This window comes from Phacochoerus africanus, chromosome X (assembly GCF_016906955.1).
Source record: "Phacochoerus africanus isolate WHEZ1 chromosome X, ROS_Pafr_v1, whole genome shotgun sequence".
NCBI lineage: Eukaryota > Metazoa > Chordata > Mammalia > Artiodactyla > Suidae > Phacochoerus > Phacochoerus africanus.
In genome coordinates, this window is record NC_062560.1 from 22,448,407 (window position 1) to 22,469,676 (window position 21,270).

At 36.8% G+C, this 21,270-nt stretch overlaps 1 protein-coding gene across 2 annotated transcripts in view; it reads right to left on the bottom strand.

Moving 5' to 3' along the window:
* Window positions 1–899: 899 nt before the first annotated feature.
* The window catches only part of KLHL15 (kelch like family member 15), a 37,611-nt gene continuing 17,240 nt past the window's right edge, over window positions 900–21,270 (bottom strand). For both annotated transcript variants that reach the window (XM_047765916.1, XM_047765915.1), the window contains one exon: window positions 900–6,174. In XM_047765916.1, coding sequence (XP_047621872.1) covers window positions 5,065–6,174 — 1,110 coding nt within the window. In that variant the 3' untranslated portion in view covers window positions 900–5,064. The remainder of the gene's footprint in view (window positions 6,175–21,270) is intronic.

Consider the following 21,270-nt stretch of genomic DNA (forward strand, 5'->3'; position numbering starts at 1 on the left):
CACTTCCAAATGTCTACAACATCTTTCTGTAACTCATATGCAACTTGTTACCTGCTGCGATAAACATTTAGCTCAGTGCCTATCACATACAAAAGTATTATGCTAGATATGAGGGTACAAAGGGGAATAACAAGGTTCCTTTATTCAAGGAGACTATGATCTAGTTGTGAAAGGAATTATACCCAACTAGTATGCGAAACAATATAAGAGCTATAAATGTGTTGAATATAGAAGAGACAACTCAATGGAAGAGGTTAATAAGTTTCAGGAGGGGAGAAGAGCAATTGAGTTGGGCTTTGTAAAGTAAGTGGATTTCGAAAGTAGGAAGGGGAAAGAAGAAAAGTGATTTGAGGCTGGAATTTAACATACAAAGATCACAACATAATGGGGGGATGGAAGTGAAAAAAAGAAGCTGTATAGGTGCAGGATCCAGGGAATCCTGCCCAAGTTTCTTAGGAATCCATCTTTAAAAAGGCACACACAAGCCTAAGAATATCCAAGTGTTCGTGTTGCAGCAGATTTTCTGCCTGTTCCCTAATTTCAGAAATGCCCTTAAGAACAATGAATCAAAAATGTTGAAGGAAATCTAAAAATCACAGAACTAAGGCTTGAAGGCTTATAAATGCTTTTTCTTAGTTCTCTATTTCCATTCTGCAAAACTCTTGTTAGTGGAACTTTAATTACATGGCTTCGTTATAAAATTTCCATTGCATCTAAGTGTAAATAATTTCACTCAAATGCTCTAATTTCAATCTGTGGCTAAAAGCATCGGTAGAAATCACATTTTTGTGGCACTTCCTTGGCACATTGAAGGAAAACAAAATACTGCTAATCAAGTCATGAGTGACTTTGAAAGTGATAGATTATATATAGTAAATAATAAGAGATAAAGAAGTATATTTTAAAGATTAAAAATATTTTATTTAAACTTTTCTTCATAAACACTTTTAACATTTTTTTCAATTTAAAAACAGGATGGATAGCATAAACATGTTCTGAATAGATTATATTCACGGCTTGGGAAAAATTACCTGACAAAAATGTAAAGGCTTTTAAAACAGGCATAAAAGGCAAACAAATTATTCTAAGATTTTTAAATTGGCCCTAGAATTATTTGACTTCTAGCCCAAAATGTACCTAAAGGTCAAAATATTTTTCTATAGACAAAGGATGCCCAAGAGGTATAGGGCATATACCAGTTAGGTAGAAAATAACCTCTCTGATCACCTTACTAGAACATTCCTTCAGAAAGCAAACACTTAATCCTTCCCGATATACTGATTAATAAGGTTTTTAATGTAGTTGTTCCCAAAGATGTAAAAAGAAAACCCAAGAATATTAAGGGGGAACAAACAAAGCTGATGGCGTTTTCTCAATGTTACTCGTGTAATGTCGAAGTTATACTGGTATACTGAAAGGATAAGACTTTCATGAGTTTACCTATTCCTGCCTATGTCTATTGAATATTTGACTTCATAAACTCTTGATAAACTAATTTTTCAGGACTTTCATTTTAAGATAAATCTCTTTTTAGAAGATATTTATTCCCAAACCAACTCTAATCTGATAGAATGTATGATCCCTAAAAATGTTCAGAGTACAAAAAAAAATAAAAAATGTACAATAGGCAAACAGGAAAAATGGCACTAGCAGTTTTACTGCCATATAGCCCTCATTTATATCTAATTTACACTATGTATCTATGTTGTGTTTTACTTCAGTCTAAAACTTTAAATTATGTATTCTCAAAAGAGCTAGTCTTTTCTGAGAGATAGCTTATAAACTGAAATAACAATTTATATTATAAACTGAAATGTTATGACCTACAACCACATATACATATATAAAAATAGTCCCACTGAACGTTTGACATGTTTAGATTATGCAGCTCAAATAATTTGTCATAAAGTATTTTAAAGCTTAGTTTCATGTAATTAAGACAAAATTCTCCATTTTTACCACTTCTCCCCACACAAATCTGTGTGTCCTTTACTATGACTCGAGCAGGCTTCCCAGAATGAGGTGTCCAAAGGTGCTGCTTTAGAAAAGATAAGTGAAGGGCTCAGTCAATATTTCACAAATTATAGCAACACTCACACAGAGCAGAGTAATGAGGACACAGAGAAAGCTGTCTCAAGAAAAGCTAATAATTCTATTAAGCTTTGCTTTTTAAAAACCAGTAGTATTTCTTCCAATACAAAACCTTCAATGTGAGAATCTTGAATTTTATGAAATGGTTGTAGTGCAAGGATTTTCTTTAAGCATATTAAAATCAAAACTTATAAGGTTGAAGACATGGAGGAGAACAAACATTTCTAATTAGGATGCAATTAATAAAGATCAGCTATTTTTGTAAAGTCTGGCATTTAAAATGTAAAGTGAAAATTAACACACAAAGATTACAACAGTTATACTGTAAATTTTAACTCTCTTACTGAATTTTAAAAAAGCTATTATTTTGGGCACATACAATGTATATAAACAAAAATGGTTCCAAATGAAGCACACAAAAAATAAACTTGAAAAAAATTCTATGAAAAAAATTTCCATAGTTTAGTATAACAAAAATAAATCTCTTTCAGCAATTAAACTATAATTTTAAAAGGGAATGTAAATTAATCATGGATTTAAAATAACCTAAATTAGCACTACATATAAACAGAAGAGTTTTCTCATACATTCGGAACCCAAGCAACAACAACTATTCTTAAAGCTCAAAATAGATTACAGCTAACATCAGGTCAGACATGACTTAACGTGTGAAGCTGAACCCAAAGTAAGTTCAAGTTAAGATTTCACGAATTTTCCAAGACATGAACTTTGACCTTGGCCTTGTGTTTTTACAATGGAAGACCAAGAATATTCAATTGTTTGCCCAGATCTTACCTTACCTAGGGCTATGAAGTCATATCTAAGCAATTAAAGAGAACCACCACTGGAGTATAAAAGCCTGTTAGGGGTACCCTGTCTCGGTCTTTTCCAGCAAAAGACAATGAGGAAAACAATGAAGACATTATTGTTATTTTCTTTAAAGAAAGACAGCACACATATAAAACTCTAAACCAACTAACATATCAGAAAAAGAATTAAATGGCTAACCTAATTCCTAGTTTTCAAAAGTAAAATGACTAAAAATGATTTTTAACATGTAGAAAAAGACTTTTGCCCATATTACCATGGGAAACAAGATAATCAATCTTCATTTTTAGAAACTGAAAGTAAATTATAGGACCACTTAATAAACATTTAAGTCGCATATACAAAAGAATATTAACTTGATTTTTAAAACCAATCCCAATATTTGGCTTTCTAAAAAACTACTTATGTACCTGTTTTTTAAACTCAAATGCCTCCAGTTGTGGAGTTTTAAAATCAGGTTTTTGTCATAATTGTCTACTTTAATTGCAAAAATGAAACAAGTCTTCACATTTCCATGACTTCAGTCTTTCATTTTATGTTCAGTGGTGGCAGCAGCAAAAAAAAAAAAAAAAAAAAAAAAAAGAAACTAGAAAATTTATACAATAGCCATATAGAAGGCATTGCAATATTGCACCAATATCCTAAGGTCTGGCAAGTTTTGCCAGTGTAGATCTATTCTGTATCAGATATAGACTCTACTCAGGAGAAAATAGCATCAATTTGAATGATCCACTCCCTGGTTATTCTTGCTTAATTTTGACAACTTTATGTTTTTCCTTCGAGTTTCAAGAGTTGAAAGGTGCGGCTAATCCTAACATACTTAATTACAAATGCTTTTAAACAGTTACTCTTGATCCATTCTGAACTTTGAGGTTACTATCCTTCATGCTAGTAGCTTTCAGTAAATAAAACAAAAGCTGAGGGCTTACATCCCCAGTGCTGCTAAATCTTTTGTTTTAACTAATAAACAAGTAGATATGACCAACAAGATTATAATTCTATTCCTTACCTCTAAGTCAAAACTGAGCTCAAATTTTCCATAAGTTGCTACTTTCCATTCAATAACAGATGCAGCAGCCTTATTGAATGTAAAGAATGGGAGTTGCACTTACTTTTAAGGGGCCTTTATTTAGGAGTCTGGTATTAACTAAATTCTCTTTAAAAGTGCTTGTACGCTGCAGGGCCAGGGCTTGTCATAAACCACTCCGATTCTCACTAAAAACAGGGTTACATGAAACAGACTGCAAAGAAAAACATTTTCAAAAAGAAGACATACATTGATAAGGAACACTAAGGTTTACTTTTGAAAATAAAATGTTAGTTTTCATAAATCCATACATATTTCACGAATATAAGGAATTCGAATATTACTGAATCAGTATGGACTGAAGATAGGCTACTCTGATACCAAACAAGGACTCCAGTTATTTTAACTTTCTAAAAATGTTAATACACGAAAAGACGTTACATCTAAAATACAACAAGTATGGCAAACCGTTGTGCAAGTGCACTAGCTTAAAAATATAGAATCCTAACCACACATAAAAGGGGGTGTGCCTTATATATTCATAGGATGTATGCAAGTATGGATATGCTTTCACTAACACAATGCAGATAAGAGAAGGCAGCTTAGAAATAGTGTTTTGAATATAAAAAAGTTAATCTTGTAGAAAATTTATATTTTTGCATTTTCAGCAAAAAAGCCATGCAAAAAGGTCAAAAATCAAAAATCCAAACAGACTGAAATACACTGAAATAAATGTTCAAAAAGATTTCAGAGAGAGAGAGAGGAACTGAAATTACATCCAGTGACACTTATCAGGTCTTCTCTTAGAAGATGCATGACTCCTACACTGACATTTGAAAGAAATGTTTAAAGCATAAATTCAGCTTCCCAGATAAGTGGATTGTTCTATTAAACTGCTTCTGAAAGTAGTTTCAAGAGCTAGTGCTTAGAATTAACTTATTGCATGAGTTTGAGGCCACAAAAAAAAAAGATGCTAGCACAGAATGAAAAAATTTTTACGATATTAGACCAATGGCTTTGATAATAAAACTGGTGAGGTTTTTCTTTATGTGTTTTAATTAACTACTTTGCCGCAAACAAATTTTTTGTTTGGCTTTTCTGAAGGGAGAAAGACGTCATTAGTTGCAACGTCTGACCTCGTCCAGTATATATTCCGGAAAATGCAGGTTGCATACTTGTAAACCATCCAGCTTGCAGGGCATCCGTGGGTACTCATCTTCCTTCCATTTGTTTTCGTCTGGATCAAAAGTGAGAATGGAATCGCTGTAATGACCGTTGTAGCAAAGGCCTCCAAGAACCATTATTTGTTTGTCCAGCACAGTCACACCATGGCCACTTCTCCCAATTGGCATGGATGCCAAGATGGTCCACTGATCAGTCTCTGGGTTGTACACTTCGGTGGAAGGGCATCCCTGAGACTCAAAAGAGGCCCTCAAGATCACACAGACACCACCAAAGACATAAAGCTTGCCGTTGTAGGAAATCATCTTGTGAAAGCATCTTGCGTAATTCATCTTGCTCTTATTCTCCCAACAGTTGGTAACTACTTGCGTTCTTCTGGTCCGTTGTTCTATGGTCCCTTCTTTACTGGGGTCAAATACGCATACTTGTTTGGAGGTGGAAGATGAGGTGATTCCACCAGTGATAAACAGCTTGTTATTGAGCACTGTCCCCTCATGTCCATATTTGTTAACTGGATAAGGATCCACAAATTCCCATTTATCATTAGTGATGTCGTATCTCTCTGTTGAATAGAAAGTCTCATCTCTGGTTCTGCCTGCTACAGCGTAAATAAACTTCCCGATAACACCAACTGCAAATTCTGAACGTGGTACAGACATATCTGCCATCCGGAGCCAAGAGTTTTGTCTCGGGTCATACCTAAACACTTTGGAAGAAGCATGGAATTCGCCATCTGGCCCCAGTTCTTCCCCGCCCAACAAAAACACGAAGTTATTGACGATAGCAAGGCAGTCCGGGCGCAGAGGTACTTGTGGGCCCTCTAATTCCCACCACACTCTTGGTTTCTTTAGGAGAAGTATTTTACTGTTAACCATGCTATGTCCAATCATGCCTCGGAATACTGTAGTTTGGGGTTTGGCAGAGCGGATGCGGCTTGATTTCATGTCTAACAGAGGCTGCTGGTGAATGTTCTGAAAGTAATTCAATGCTTGGTCAACTTCATAGCGCAGTTGTCGCGAGTATCTATAAAATTCTGATGTCTTAACCTAAGAACATAAGTAAAAGAATTTAACAACAACAAAAATCAATGACAATATCAACATCCGCTAAGATGATTAGCTTAAGATTTCAGACTTACTTTACTAAAACTGCTTTCCTATTAAGATTAATATGTTCTATTATATTTTTAACAAAGTTTTTATATTTGTTTTTATAATTTTTATTTGTAGTAATTTATGCACATTCCCAATCTTTTTAAACAAGTTATCTTCCAGGCACATGCTAAATTCCTCTAACAAAATGTATTAATCACCTATTATATGTCTGGCCCTGGGCTATAAGAGGTAGCTAATCACCTATTTTATGTTAGGCCCTGGGCTGTAAGTGGTAGCTATACAAGTAGAGGTTTCACAGTAGAAGAAACTTCAGCCATGATTTTCTTAACCAATGAGGAACACGGTAAGAACAACCATGACTGAATAATTTGGGGAATTAAGTTAGTGAGTTAGTAAAATTTAAGTACACACAAAATTCTCAGTTTTTGACACAAAAACTTGGTCTGAGATCATCAACTCCTACAGTAATAATTCAGTCAACAAGAAAAGGTCAAACTTTTTTTCCTTTTTGTTTTTGGAGGTGGAACTACTTAATTATAATGACTGCTAAGATCTTATGAAGCACTTTTAAGTAGTATGCTAATTACTGTGGGGAGATTTTTAAAAATGTGGTCTGTTTCCTCAAAGAACTTAGAATACATGTGGGGAAATGAAAACAAATACACATTTACTAGTAAGTAAATGAGGCAACTGACAGCTAGGTATGAAGCTGTACAGCACATCTGTGAGTGCTATGGAACTTTAGATACAGAACATATTAAACTGACGTGGAATCTAATATATGGCACAAATAAACCTATCCACAAAACAGAAAAAGACTCACAAAGAGAAGAGATTTGTGGTCACCAAGGGGGAGGGAGTGGGATGGACTGGGAGCTTGGGATTAGTAGATACAAACTATTATTACATTTAGAATGGGTACACAATCAGGTCCTACTATGTAGCCAGTCTCTTGGGATAGACCATGATGGAAAATAATATAAAAAATAACATATATATGACTGGGTCACTTTACTATACAACAGAAACTGGCAAAACATTTAATAGAAAAATAAATTAAAAATTAAAAAAAAAAAAGAACATAGCAAACTGGCCCCAAACACTCAAGGGATACTTTGTCAAAGAGGTAGGAAGTTGGAGACCAAGCAGAAATGGCCTGTATCATAATGACAAGGATGAGATAAGAGGGTCTTAAATTTGGATAGTAGAATTAGATACTGCAGAGATAAAATCGACAGAAGTACGTAACTGATTTTAAGGAGGGATAGGGTGAAAAAATGAGAACTCAAATGTGATCTGGGGATTTAGAATTGAGGTGATAGGGAGAGTAGTATTAATAAGGCAAACAGAAGAGGCTGGGACAGGCATTCAACTTCACAGATGACAACTTGGGAGGGGGTCAAAACCAAGCAGATATATTTATGAGCTTGCTTCCTCCTTCTTCACGTCTCTCCTTTTTCTTCCCTTTTATCTTTCTCATTTGCTCCCCACCACAGTGCAAGAAAAAATGTATCTGAAATAGGAAGCACTGCAAAAGTATTTTAAGTATTTTGATAACTGTATTTCAATGTAATTGGCTTCCTTTGTAATCCTAAGTATTTTATTTTAAGCATTAAAATCATTATTCTGGAGTTCTAGTCCTGGCACAGCCGTTAATGAATCTAGCACCCATGAGGACGCAGGTTCGATCCCTGGCCTTTCTCAGTGGGTTAAGGATCTGGCGTTGCCAGTAAGCTGTGGTGTAGGTTGCTTACACAACTTGGATTCCGCGTTGCTATGGCTGTGGCATAGGCTGGTGATTGGACCCCTAGCCTGGGAATCTCCATATGCAGCCTTAAAAAGCAAAAAAAAAAAAAAAAAAAATCATTATTCTGAGAGGGGGTCCTTCCGTGGGTATTGCCAGACTAGCCAAAGGGTAAACGGCACAAAAAAGGTTGAGAACCCCTTTTTTAACTATGTAAAACAGAGAAAATTGACATTATTGCTGCATTGGGTGCTTTATATGCGCATCTCATGTTAAATTATTCCTCCTGTGAGAGAATAATAACCAGTTTCCTCATGAGAAAACTGAAGCTTAGACTAAGTGACTTGCCCAAATTATTGACATGACTGAAACTAGTAGAGCTGGGATCTGAACCTTGAATCAGGATAGTCTTGCTCCAAAGCTCCATCAGTTTCCAGTATGTTACCACACAGCTTCTATTACTCTTAGAAAATTCTTTAAATGACAGACTCATTTATTAAAACACTTAACGTGGAGTTCCCGCTGTGGTGAAACAGGGTCAGTGGTGTCTCTGAAGTGCCAGGACGCAGGTTCAGTCCCCAACCCAGCACAGTGGGTTAAGGATCCTGCATGGCCCCAGCTGCAGTATAGGTCAAAACTGTGGCTCAGATCTGATCCCTGGCCCAGGAACTCCATATGTTGAGGGATGGCAAAAAAAGAAGAAAAAACAAAACAAAACAAAAAGAAACCACTTAACGCATTCAGTGAATTAGCCTAATTAATTACCCCTCTAAGTGAAAAGATAGTACAATTATTCTTAATACAAAGAATCAGTCATATGGAACACAAAGACTGAGCATACAATGTAATTCTTCCTAGCAAGAAGAAAAGAACTGAAATAAGTCACAGTGAATAATGAATAGTAAACAATTTCAACAAAGAAATGTGTAAGATCTGAGGTCTTATCCTTTACTACTTTTACTTCACATATAAAAAGTTAAAACAGCTTCAATCTCTTATGAGAAACAGTAAAATATTACACAACTATTAAATATAACATCAGTGAGTATTAACATGGAATGATGGTCACAATATATTCAGTTTTCAAAAAGCAATAGTGGAGTTCCCCTGTAGCTTTGCAGGTTAAGGATTCAGCATTGTCACTGCTGCAGCTCAGGCTGCTTTGTGGTGTGGGTTTGATCCCAGGCCCAGGAACTTCTGCATGCCACTGGTGCCCTCCCCCCAAAACAGCAACAGTATTCTGGTATCTCAATTTAAAAAAACAAACAAACAAACAAAACAACTGTGTATGCTGCCTCTTTTCATAGTGATTATTTCTGGAATTTTACATTTTTGCATTCTTTATTTTTCATGTGTCACATTTTTTAATTTTTATTATAGCTGATTTACAATGTTCTGCATGTGTCACATTTATAAACAGGTTTTCCATTCAAAAAATGGGTCTCCTAAAACCGTCTCTTTTTTTGGCCACTCCCACAGCATGCAGAAGTTCCTGGGCCAGGGATCAAACCCATGCCACAGCAGCAACTTAAGCCACAGCAATGACAATGCTGGATCCTTAACTGCTGAACCCCTAGGAAACTCCAAAGCCATCTTAAAGAGGTTTGATTAATAAAAAATGAGCATCTTTTCATATCTTCATTTTCCATTCATTTCTTCTGTGAGCTACCTAATAGTGTGCCTCACCCATTTTTCTCATCTTTTTCTTATTGATTTGTTAAGAGCTAAAAGGCAATACCCTGGAAATCAACAAGAAACATAAACCTCAAATTAAATATTTAAGTGCCTACTGTGCACAGCCAGTGGTCTGACAGCTACACAGGTTCTGAAGTAACAGAATCTTGTCCAGCATGGTAATTAAGCACTGAGCCAAGAAGCCCAGTACTGTGATTAAAAATTTGATTTAGGAAATATCTGACTGTGTCACTCATAAGCTGCTGTGTGATTTTGGGCAAGTGACTCAACATCCTTAAGCCATTTTCTCATCTGTATTATTGGGACAACAAGGGCATCTACACCTCATAACCCTAAGGTAGGAGATAGGCAAGATAATTCTACATGGAAAGGACTTGGTATGGTGCCTGCCATGTGGCAGTGTACAAAAAAATAACAGCTGTTATTAGCTATTATTACCAACCAGGGGACATCTGTGGAAATGTCACACAATTTACCTCAATGCATCTGATGCTGTACTTTTGGTTTGTGTGAAAATTCAGTCTCCGAGAAAGTAGAGGAGAAATGAGAAAAACTGTTAGTCTGAACCTAATCCTCTTCAGTAAAACATGACTGGTGACATGTAAGTAGGAGGAAGCTTTAGAGAAAAGCAGCCGTGTTGTTTGGAAATCAAGAAAGGAAGGGGAAGGCTGCCCAAATTGGATAGGCAGATTTCAAGATTTTCAAAGGAAAATTAGGATCAATTCCAAGATCAGAAACTGTGTAAAGCTCGAGAAAGCTTGGAGACTCTCAAAAGCATAATGCTGACTACATAATTGCAAAACACACTGATGAGGGGAAGAGAGGAGGAAAGTATCTAAAAAATCTGATGTGCTGCAGAGAGCTTTCTGGAATTCAGATGTTAATAAACCACTTACGACAGATGGTTAAAAAAAAGGAAATAAAACAAGTTATTATAAAGAGTAAAAACTAAAGCCTAAGGATAAACTGTGACTTTACAAAATGCCAGATAGTAAAGAAATACATTTTAGAGGTTGGTTAACGTTTAGGGGTGGTTAACGTAATATTAAGAAAGACAAAAAGAAACAGCCTCCTATTCTATTTCCATTCTCAGCTAAGAATACTATATTCTTCCCAATCTGAAGGTCAAATACAATGAGTAAGAAGAAACTTAAATCCAAGATGGCTGAGGGAAAAAAAAAGAAAAACCGGCTAGATATTCTGAGTTCAAGTTATTTGATCTCACAAATGAGTTCAAGGGATCCTAGGAGGCTTCACAGGATCCTAGGAGGCTTTCTATAATCTGTGTGGAATTTTGAAGAATGAGGGAGAACTAGAAACCAGATAGATTTCTGAACTACAGACCGGTTAGCTGAGGGTGATCCTGGATTGCTAAAAAAAAACAAAAACAAAAGCTAGCCTTTGCATGTAAAAATTCCCTACAAACTAGGAGGCAACACAGACTCACCAAGTAATGCCAAAAATAATCGTTCCTAGTTTAATTTTTCATGATGTAACAACATTGCTAGAGAATGAGAACCTATGACTTAAGTGAAATAATCAACAAAGCCTCGCCATCAAGAAAAGAAAAATTCTGGGGACCCGTGATCCACCTGACATTGAAACAATAGTTGTGTTAAAGCATTTGGAAGGGTGAGGTGAGGTGAGGTGATGAAAAGTCCACTGCTTTTATCAGATGCTCCAGGGATCCACTCTCCAAATGTAAAGCTTTAAATGATTCTATCCTCACTAGGAACTAACAATGTGGTATGACATTCTTATGAGCTAATAAAATTGTGGACTAAATTAAAAGGACATACAATCCCACCCTTTCTGTTCAGGTGAAAGCACAACTAAGATAGTGCTCAGCCCCATCACTGTACTTCAGATGACAGAGCGGATCACGTTCAGAAGGCAGCAAAGCGATCCAAATCACAGGAAGAATGAGCAAAAAGATGAGGGATGTTTCAATCTAAAACTCAGGACCAGTTTTTAGGACCAATAAGTAGAAGGAGAAAGATTTTAGGCCAGTATAAGGAAAAGCTTTGTAATTAGGACTGTCAAGATAAGGGATGTTCACTGCATTATTTGTAAAGCACAAACACTAAGCACAACTCAAACATCTATTAACAAGACACTGGTTGAATAAACTCTGGTATATAGTATATGCAAGTCATTAAAAAGAATGAGGTTAATCCATATGCACTAACACAGGCATTCAAAATGTCAAATGGCAAAACCTGCGGAACTATACATACAATATTCTTGAAAAATAAAAATGGAATGTTTTACACAGTTGGCAGTATATGCAGGGGAAGAATGTATATAATATATGTACAACATATAGTTATCAGTAAGCCTTTGGGGGACCTGACATTTTTAGATTCTGTATAGGTTTACAATTGGCTTTTCTATAGAGACTAGAGTAAAAAGGGTATGGGTACATGCTCCCAAATTTAAAAACTCTACCTTTGGAGTCTGAGCATTCTGCCACTCAAGGTAGTCCAGGTGTGACCTGCCATCAGTAATGCTATCAACCTGGGCCAACTTAATGGATTCCTAGACTTTTGTTTTATACCCAACCTTCTGGTTCCTTCATCCTTTCCTTATTCATCGTATTGTGCTCCTTAGACATCTGGGTTCCAAGGGTCTACAAGAATGACTTCAACACCATGTTAAAGTCTCAATCAAAGCTATATTTATACCCAATTTGTTCTACCCCTCTACAATAATGGAAATTTTGCCTTTTGAGATAGCTATTGTATCACTAAAGATCTTCTACCCAAAGAAATTTAGTTCCTACTTCTCTCTGCCAAGGCTAGAAGTTCTAGATCTACCTTGCCCTTTTCCCAGGGCTACTTATAGCTATAATTTTTTTCCTAAAACCACACAGTATCAGTAAGCATAACTAGCTTCTCCTTCCAGTAGAGAAACAGGAAATTAATGCCTCTGATAATACTAGACAAAGTAACTACAGGTAATCTGCTTTAAAACAAAAAGCATAAGGCTGAAACCTTCATAAATGGAATCACTGAAAATGTGTTAATGAAGGGAGCTATCCAAAAAAGAAACATGTGTCTCATTTTTTCACAGAGAAAGCATTTCTCTCATCACTTGCTCTACACATAGCAGTTAAACTATCTGTATATCAGGTGCTCTCAAAAAAAAAAAAAGATATGGAATGATATTTCTTTCATGTTCTGAACTACTTTCCTTATCCTTTCTAGGATTTAAAAAGCTGTCTTGGAGTTCTCTGGTGGCTCAGTGGGTCAAGAATCCGGTGGTGTCACTGCTGTTGCGCAGGTTTGATTCCTGGTCCCAGAATTCCACATGCCATGGGCATGGCCAAAAAAAAGCTATCTTGTTTTAAAGCTTGGAAAAAATTACTGCTTTGAGACTTTAAAAAACTATCACAAAAAGCATTTTGAGGAGTTCTCATTATGGCTCAGCGGTTAGCAAACCCGACTAGCATCCATGAGAATGCGGGTTTGATCCCTGGCCTTGGTGGGTTAGGATCTGGCGTTGCTGTGAGCTGTGGCGTAGGTCAAAGATGCAACTTGGATCCCAAGTTGCTGAGGCTGTGGCTACAGCTCCGAATGGACCCCTAGCCTGGGAACCCCCATATGCTGAGGGTGCAGCCCTAAAAAGACAAAAAAGACCAAAAAAAAAAGGCATTTTGAAATGAAAGCATTTATTACCTTTTAAAAACTGTGATCTGAAAATTTTAAATTGGCCACTTTCTCCTCTAACAATCTTTTAGTTAATGGAATTGTGTGCATGCATATATGCATGTAAAGCAGAAAATGTGAGAAATTAAGTCTGAATGTTCTCAATATATATAATCTGTATTTAGGGTTCTTCTAAATATAGATATATATATTCAAAGAAATAGCTAGCCATTACTACTGGGTAAGAATTCCATGATTTCTCCCTCAGTGTCAAAATGTTACATAATCTACTGATTAAATTTTAATCTTTAAAGGTAATTTGGGGTTTTTTTGTTTATTTTTCTTTTTACGGCTGCACCTGCAGCATATGGAAGTTCCTAGGCTAGGGGCTGAATCAGAGCCGCAGCTGCTGGCCTATGCCACAGCCACAACAGATCTGGGCTGTGCCTGTGACCTACACCACAGCTCACCACAACACTGGATCATTAACCCACTGAGTGAGCCAGGATCGAACCGGCATCCTCATGGACACTGGTCAGGTTCTTAATCCACTAAACCACAACAGGAACTCCAAAGGTAATTTGTTTATATCACTCTTTTTTTTTTTTTGGTCTTTTTGCCATTTCTTGGGCCGCTCCTGCGGCATATGGAGATTCCCAGGCTAGGGGTCTAATCGGAGCTGTAGCTGCCAGCCTACGCCAGAGCCACAGCAACACAGGATCCGAGCCGTGTCTGCGACCTACACCACAGCTCACGGCAACGCCGGATCGTTAACCCACTGAGCAAGGGCAGGGACCGAACCCGCAACCTCATGGTTCCTAGTCGGATTTGTTAACCACTGCGCCACAACGGGAACTCCTGTTTATATCACTCTTAATGTTGAAAGAATTAAAATGAAGCTGGCAATATAATTAAAACAGGCATTTCCATAGAGCTTACTACTACCTTTATGTGATTAAAAATTTACAATTTAAAAAAATCTACAAAAATGGGCTATGGTCTAAAAAATCATTTCAGGCTTTCAGCCAGCCAATTTAAGGTACTCTAAGCTGTTTCACCCTCAAGAGAATTTTTCACATGCCCAACGTTCTTAAACTAAACCAAAGAAACAATTTTTAAAAAGGCTAATTTCTTTCCAATTTCAGTACAATAGTAATAAAGCACTGCTAGAAATTAGACTGCACAAGCCTAAGAGGTAGAAACTAATGTAATTTTTAAAGATTTAAGACCATTTTATCACCTGATTATACTAATATTTAGACAGCACAACTAAGTTCTAGAATTCACAATTTTATTACAATTTTTCCTATTTATGGAAATACTCTCAACTGTGTAAATATTTTAATTTTATTTATAAATATGTAAGAGTAGAAGGAAAGGTTTAATTCTAAAACTAACTCCTGAATGAGCAAGTCTTACCTATGACACATATAACATTTTCTGGGTAAATATTAAATTTGAAAATTAAAACTTTAAAGCCTTAATATTCCCCCCTAGATCCTTTCCTGCCCCTAATCATTTCTCCAGCCATTTTCTCTTTCTTTCTCTTTTCTTCATCTCTTGCTCACGGTTGTGGAATGTGTAAATTCCCAGGCCATGGATTGAACATACGCCACACTTGTAGCCTGCTCCTCAGATGCGGGAACTCGAGTCCTTAACCTGCTGTGCCACAAGGGTACTTCCTTTCTAGTCATTTTATGACTTCTCTGATGTTTTTTGTTTGATTCTCTCCCTCTCTTTATTGTTCCCAGTTCATTAAAAAGGTTTTCTCCATTTACAAGTAAACCTAACTGTCCCCATTTCATGTCTTCCTTTCCTTTTACTTCAGTTAATTTCCAATTCTATGCTTTTGTTTTCATCTCATTTGTATTTAAAAGGAAAATCAGGAGTTCCTGTTGTGGCACAGTGGAAAGAATCCGACTAGGATCCATGAGGATGCGGCTTCAATCCCTTGCCTCACTCAGTCAGGGATCCAGCTTTGCTATGAGCTGTGGTGTAGGTCAGATGCTGCGATGGGGACGCAGCTCAGATCCTGTGTTGCTGTGGTGTAGGCCAGCAGCTGTAGCTCCAATTCGACCCCTAGCCTGGGAACTTCCACATGCTGCAGGTGTGGCCCTAAAAAAAGAAAAGATCTATCAGTTAATGGGTTTGCTTTCAGAATAGAAATTTTCAATCAGTCAAGTGCTAGATTAGTCTAAACATTGTTATAGTGCCTAAGTGAAGGAATTTTGAAGAGTACACAGCACCTAACTTTACACAGATGTGTCCTTGCTCAGATAATTTCATTACCAAGGGGGTTGTGCCTCATCACACAACCCAAGCATGACACATTAAGACTAAATTTCCTTCATTGTTAACACTATATAAACTAACTTTGCTGATAAAGAAATATTTGGAAGATTATCAGTGTTTTGTGAAGAACTGTTACAACAACCACTATGTTCTTAGGAAGGTACTAAAGGTCTTATTTAGATATACTTGGATATTTAATTTGTAATTTGATTTGAATACTATCAGTTTCAAGGTGAGTCCACGATACATTATCCCCATTTTAAACTGTAGCTTTTAAAGCCACAAATTCTGCTCCTTACAGAAAAGACATTTTTTAAAAAGTATTAGGCCTTTCTGAAGCATTAATTTTCATTATAATCCTAGGATTAATATTCACTAGTAATGAATTTATCTTTTTAGGAGATTATCAAAATTATCTCAAAGCTGTAAATATCCTTACAACAACAAACTTATAAAATGCAGCTATGATTTGTTAAATCCAAATATATTCTCAGCAAAAGAGAACTAACATCTTTTATCATTAAAACATAAGCTTTGCTCTTTAAAAGTTATATAAACCCAATTTTGGGGGGATATGATGAATTACATTTAACAGATTGGGAGGGAAGGCACATAAGAATGTCTGAATATAATGAGCTAGTTTATAAAACAAAATATTTAGAATAAAACAGAATCCATCTATATAATCTGATTCCTTAAATAAAAGATTTTCTTTCCTTTTGAAAAATTTTAAGATTTTTATGACTATGATTAATACAATTTCTAAGGGGATCATTGGTATGCTAAATCTTACCTTATACATATTTATGATACTGAAGATGCCCTGGGTTCAAAAATATTAAAATGTCACTTTACTAAAAAAACAACATATGGGTATTTTAATGAATAATTTAACAATTTTGCTAAAAAGCTATTTTCTGTACGAAAAAGTATAATATGCATTTTGCCAAATATACATTTACCTCATAAAATGTTTTCAATAAAGCAGTAATTATTTAAAAAAGACCAAAAAGAGCAAAGTATAAACTATTTAAATCTTCAAGTCACTGAAAGTCAGAATGACAAATGTCAGGCCTTATCTCTCTTAACAGATGCAAAGACCATTAGAGCAAATGCCACAGACATTTGCATTAAGTAAAAGCTGAAATTGATGTCTAGTTTTAGAACTGGAAATCCATTACAAAATGAATCATAAGAATACCTAAATAACTATGTCAAAAGGACAAAATCCTTAAATTCATTTTCAGCCTTCCTTGATTATACAGTGAAAAACCACAGAATCGTGCTTTCACATCTTATATTTTTTCAGTGCCATTAAACTTCTTAGGCTGTTTCATTCATGCAAATGCATGAGAACTCAGAACTCTGCAACAACCTCCCAACCATGGCCACAGAGTTAACTACATGCTTCCTCACATCAGGGTCCTCGCTCTACCCAAGTGGCTTAGACTGAGAAGCAGGCAGACCCAAGCTCCTGTCTGGACAGTGCCACTTATTCTGGGATTAGAATAGATTCCTAACCTTTCTGAGCATGTTTTCTTATCTGTAAAATGGAGATAACCTGTAGATTCTACCTATGTGGACAGCATTCAGTGCATGGCCTGGCAAAGATGTGAAAGATGTTCAGATAAAGAGAATCACTGCCTCTAAGGAACCTGGTGAGGAAATCTGAAAGTCTTGGTCTCCTGGGTGATGATCCTGTCCCACAGGGTATTGAGTACAAAAGTTAAGACAGTCTGTTTTCAGATGGGGAGAAAATCCAGTAGAGGACTAGGAGAGAAGATACCACAGAAGAATAAACCCAAAGATTTTAGCACAGCTGGAGGGCATTTTCCAGGTTCCTGGAATCAGTGAGGGCTATTCCTTGGGGAGAGGCAAAATGGCCCCTTTTGAAACTACTGCTTAGATCTGATCATTACTACTAAAGGAAGAATTAAAATCTCTAAAGGTTCCTTCACCAATCACTTTTGTTCAATCACTTTTTCTTTTCCTGAGACCAGGGAAAGGATCCTGACAAAGAGATGCTATACCCAAGTTATCTTCATCAGCTATTCCACAGAATAGTTAGGCAGGTAAGTTCACTTTAAACTGTACAGAGTATTTCTAAAGACTAGGAATCCCAGATTGCTGATTGTATGCCTATTTACAAAGTTTCTACAGCACAACTTACTTCTTGAACTTCTAGAGTAGCGCTGTGCAACACAAACAGAATCTGAGCCAAAAACGTGAGCTGAAGATGTAATTTTACATGTACTAGTAGCCATATTTTAAAAAATAAAAAGGTGAAATTGACTTTAGCATATTTTATTTAACCCAGTATATCCAAAATATCATTTCAACACATAATCAATGTAAGTATGATGTAATTTATATCCTTTTTGTCATCCTAATCTTTGAGGTCTCAAATTAGACTTGTCACATCTCAAGTAGTCAAAAGCCACAAGCAGTGACCTTATTGAACAGCGCAATTCTAGAGTTATAGATATACACTACTTTTTTTAAGAAGAAAGAATAATCTTTTGACACTTTGATTTTTGTTTGCTTGCTTGCTTGTTTAGGGCCACACCCATGGCATATGGAGGTTCCCAGGCAAGGGGTCTAAATTGGAGCTGTAGCTGCCGGCCTATGCCAGAGCCACAGCAACGCCAGATCCAAGCCATGTCTGCATCATTACACCACAGCTCACGGCAACACCGGATCCTTAATCCATTGAGCAAAACCAGGGATTGAACCCACAACCTCATGGTTCCTATTCGGATTTGTTTCCTCTGCGCCACCAAGGGAACTCCCGACACTTTAGTTTTAATTCCAATAAATTGAATGGAAGGGCTCCAAATTTTTTTAAAGGGAGGGAAATTTTACGAATCTAAAAGAAATCTAACACAGAATAGTGTGAATAACTCTTGATTTTAGTCATAAGATTGGGTTACTTAGCCTAATACAAAAGACAATGGCAAATGCTAAGCTTAATCAGAGTTGCTAAGTGGTTTTCTAAGACTTTCTCTGGAATCACACCAATATTTTCCTGTGATTGTTTCTGAAAATACATGATGGTAAAAGTAGATGTGTTAACAGGAAATATAAAGAAGAGAGAAACTAAATTAATACCAACACAAGGAAATCATCTGATAAATCCAGAATGTGGGAATACACCAAGACCATGAGTAATCTGATTTTTCTCAAAACAAAAAGTGGGGGACTATTTTAGATTAGGAAAGATTAAACAGACATAATAGCCAAAAGCAAAGCATAAACCATGACTGGATTCTAGGGAATTTGAGGGACAAGCAGGAAATTTTGAATATGAGCTAGCTATTATATAATATTAGGATTTTACTGTTAATCTTCCTGGGTGGAAATGGTATTGATCTTGGGTAGGAAAAAAGTCTTCATTCTTAAAAGAGGCATGTTAAGTATTTAGGGATGAGATGTCATGATGTTCTCTATTTTTAAAGGTTCAGCAAAGGGAAAAACATCTATATAAGCAAACATGGTAAAATGTTAACAGTTCCTGAATTTAGGTGATAGCTATATAAGCATTTATTATATATACTATTCTTTCAACTTTTTATATGTTTGAGCATCCTCAACCAAAAACAGGAAAAAGAAGAGACAATTCTAGATTAAGAGAGACATAATAGGAGTTTCTGTTGTGGCACACAGTGGAAACGAATCCAACTAGTAACCATGAGGTTGCGGTTTCAATCCCTGGCCTCACTCAGTGGGTGGTGTGAGCTATGGTGTACGATCACAGACACCACTTGGATCCAGTGTTGCTGTGGTGCAGACTGGCAGCTGTAGCCTGAGTAGACCCCCTAGCCTGGGAACTTCGCTATGCTGTAGGTGTGGCCCTAAAAAGCAAAAAAAAAAAAAAAAAAAGAGAGAGAGAGAGAGACATAATAACCAAATGTACTATATGAACCTTGATTAAATCTTTAAAAAAAAAAAAAAGCTTCAAAAAGACATTTTTGGGATACCTGAGAAAATTAGAAAATGGAGTGGATATTACATGATATTAAGGAATGACTGTTACTTTCAATAACTGTATTATGGTTATGCAGAATTTCCTCACTTTTGGGAGATGAGATGCATGCTGAAGTAGTTAAGGAGAAAATGTCCTGTCTACAACTTTCTTGGAAATGGTTTGGCAAAAAACCAAAAATTTTACATAAAGGCACACACCCTCTTTAACCTACCTAGCTAGCTAAAGCCAGTGTGACAAAATGACAGCTACTGACCTTCAAGATTTGTCTATGAGTGATCATTCTACTATTCTTCCATCTTTTTTTTTTGTCTTTTTGCTATTTCTTGGGCCGCTCCCACAGCATATGGAGGTTCCCAGGCTAGGGGTCGAATCGGAGCCATAGCCACCAGCCTACGCCAGAGCCACAGCAACGTGGGATCTGAGCCGCGTCTGCAACCTACTCCACAGCTCACGGCAACGCCGGATCGTTAACCCACTGAGCAAGGGCAGGGACCGAACCCGCAACCTCGTGGTTCGTCGGATTCGTTAACCACTGCGCTACTACGGGAACTACCCGGCTTCTAAAATATATTTAGAAAGTCATATAGTAGTTTTTAAAAATTTAAAGCTAAAAATAAAAAATGCATATCAATATTCCATTTTACTAAATTTCAACAAATAAGATAAAACCACAAATCAAAATTACCTATGCTCTTTTCCTCATACAGATCTTTGTAATTAAAAAGGACCAGCACAGATGTACTGTCTTCATTTCTTTGCCCCTTCTGGTTCCATGCATATATAATGGATATTAAAATGGTCTTGTTTGAGACCTGCAGAATGCTGAGTACAGGAAAAATAGATGGGCCCTATTTTCAAGGAGCTCAAAAGAGTATGGTGTAAAATAGTCCAAATTCTTATTTCTCAACCAAATTTTTCATTTTAGTTTCTGAAGTTTAATTTCTAGAGATAAGGTCTCAAATCTGCCTAACTTAGGGTTTTTCAACATTTAGAAAGCAGCATGATAAATACCTCTCACATTCCACCAAGAATCACAGACTACCTTCTCTTTCATTTATCTTACCAATATCACCAATAAAACTTGAAGATTTATATTTTCAAAACTTGCAGGGAGTTCCTGTCGTGGCGCAGTGGTTAACGAATCCGACTAGGAACCATGAGGTTGCGGGTTCGATCCCTGCCCTTGCTCAGTGGGTTAACGATCCGGCGTTGCCGTGAGCTGTGGTGTAGGTTGCAGACGTGGCTCGGATCCCGCGTTGCTGTGGCTCTGGCGTAGGCCGGTGGCTACAGCTCCGATTAGACCCCTAGCCTGGGAACCTCCATATGCCGCGGGAGCGGCCCAAGAAATAGCAAAAAGACAAAAAAACAAAACAAAACAAAAAAAACTTGCAGATTTCACTGTGGCCAGGGCCTTACTTGGTTTTCCTAAGAGATTAACTCAAGATGGAGGCCTTAATGACATTTTTATTCTGATGAAATTCCCAATACCTGGCCAATAAGTAATAACCCCCTCTGGAGTTCCCGTTGTGGCGCAGTGGTTAACGAATCCGACTAGGAACCACGAGGTTGCGGGTTCGGTCCCTGCCCTTGCTCAGTGGGTTAACGATCCGGCGTTGCCGTGAGCTGTGGTGTAGGTTGCAGACACGGCTCGGAGCCCGTGTTGC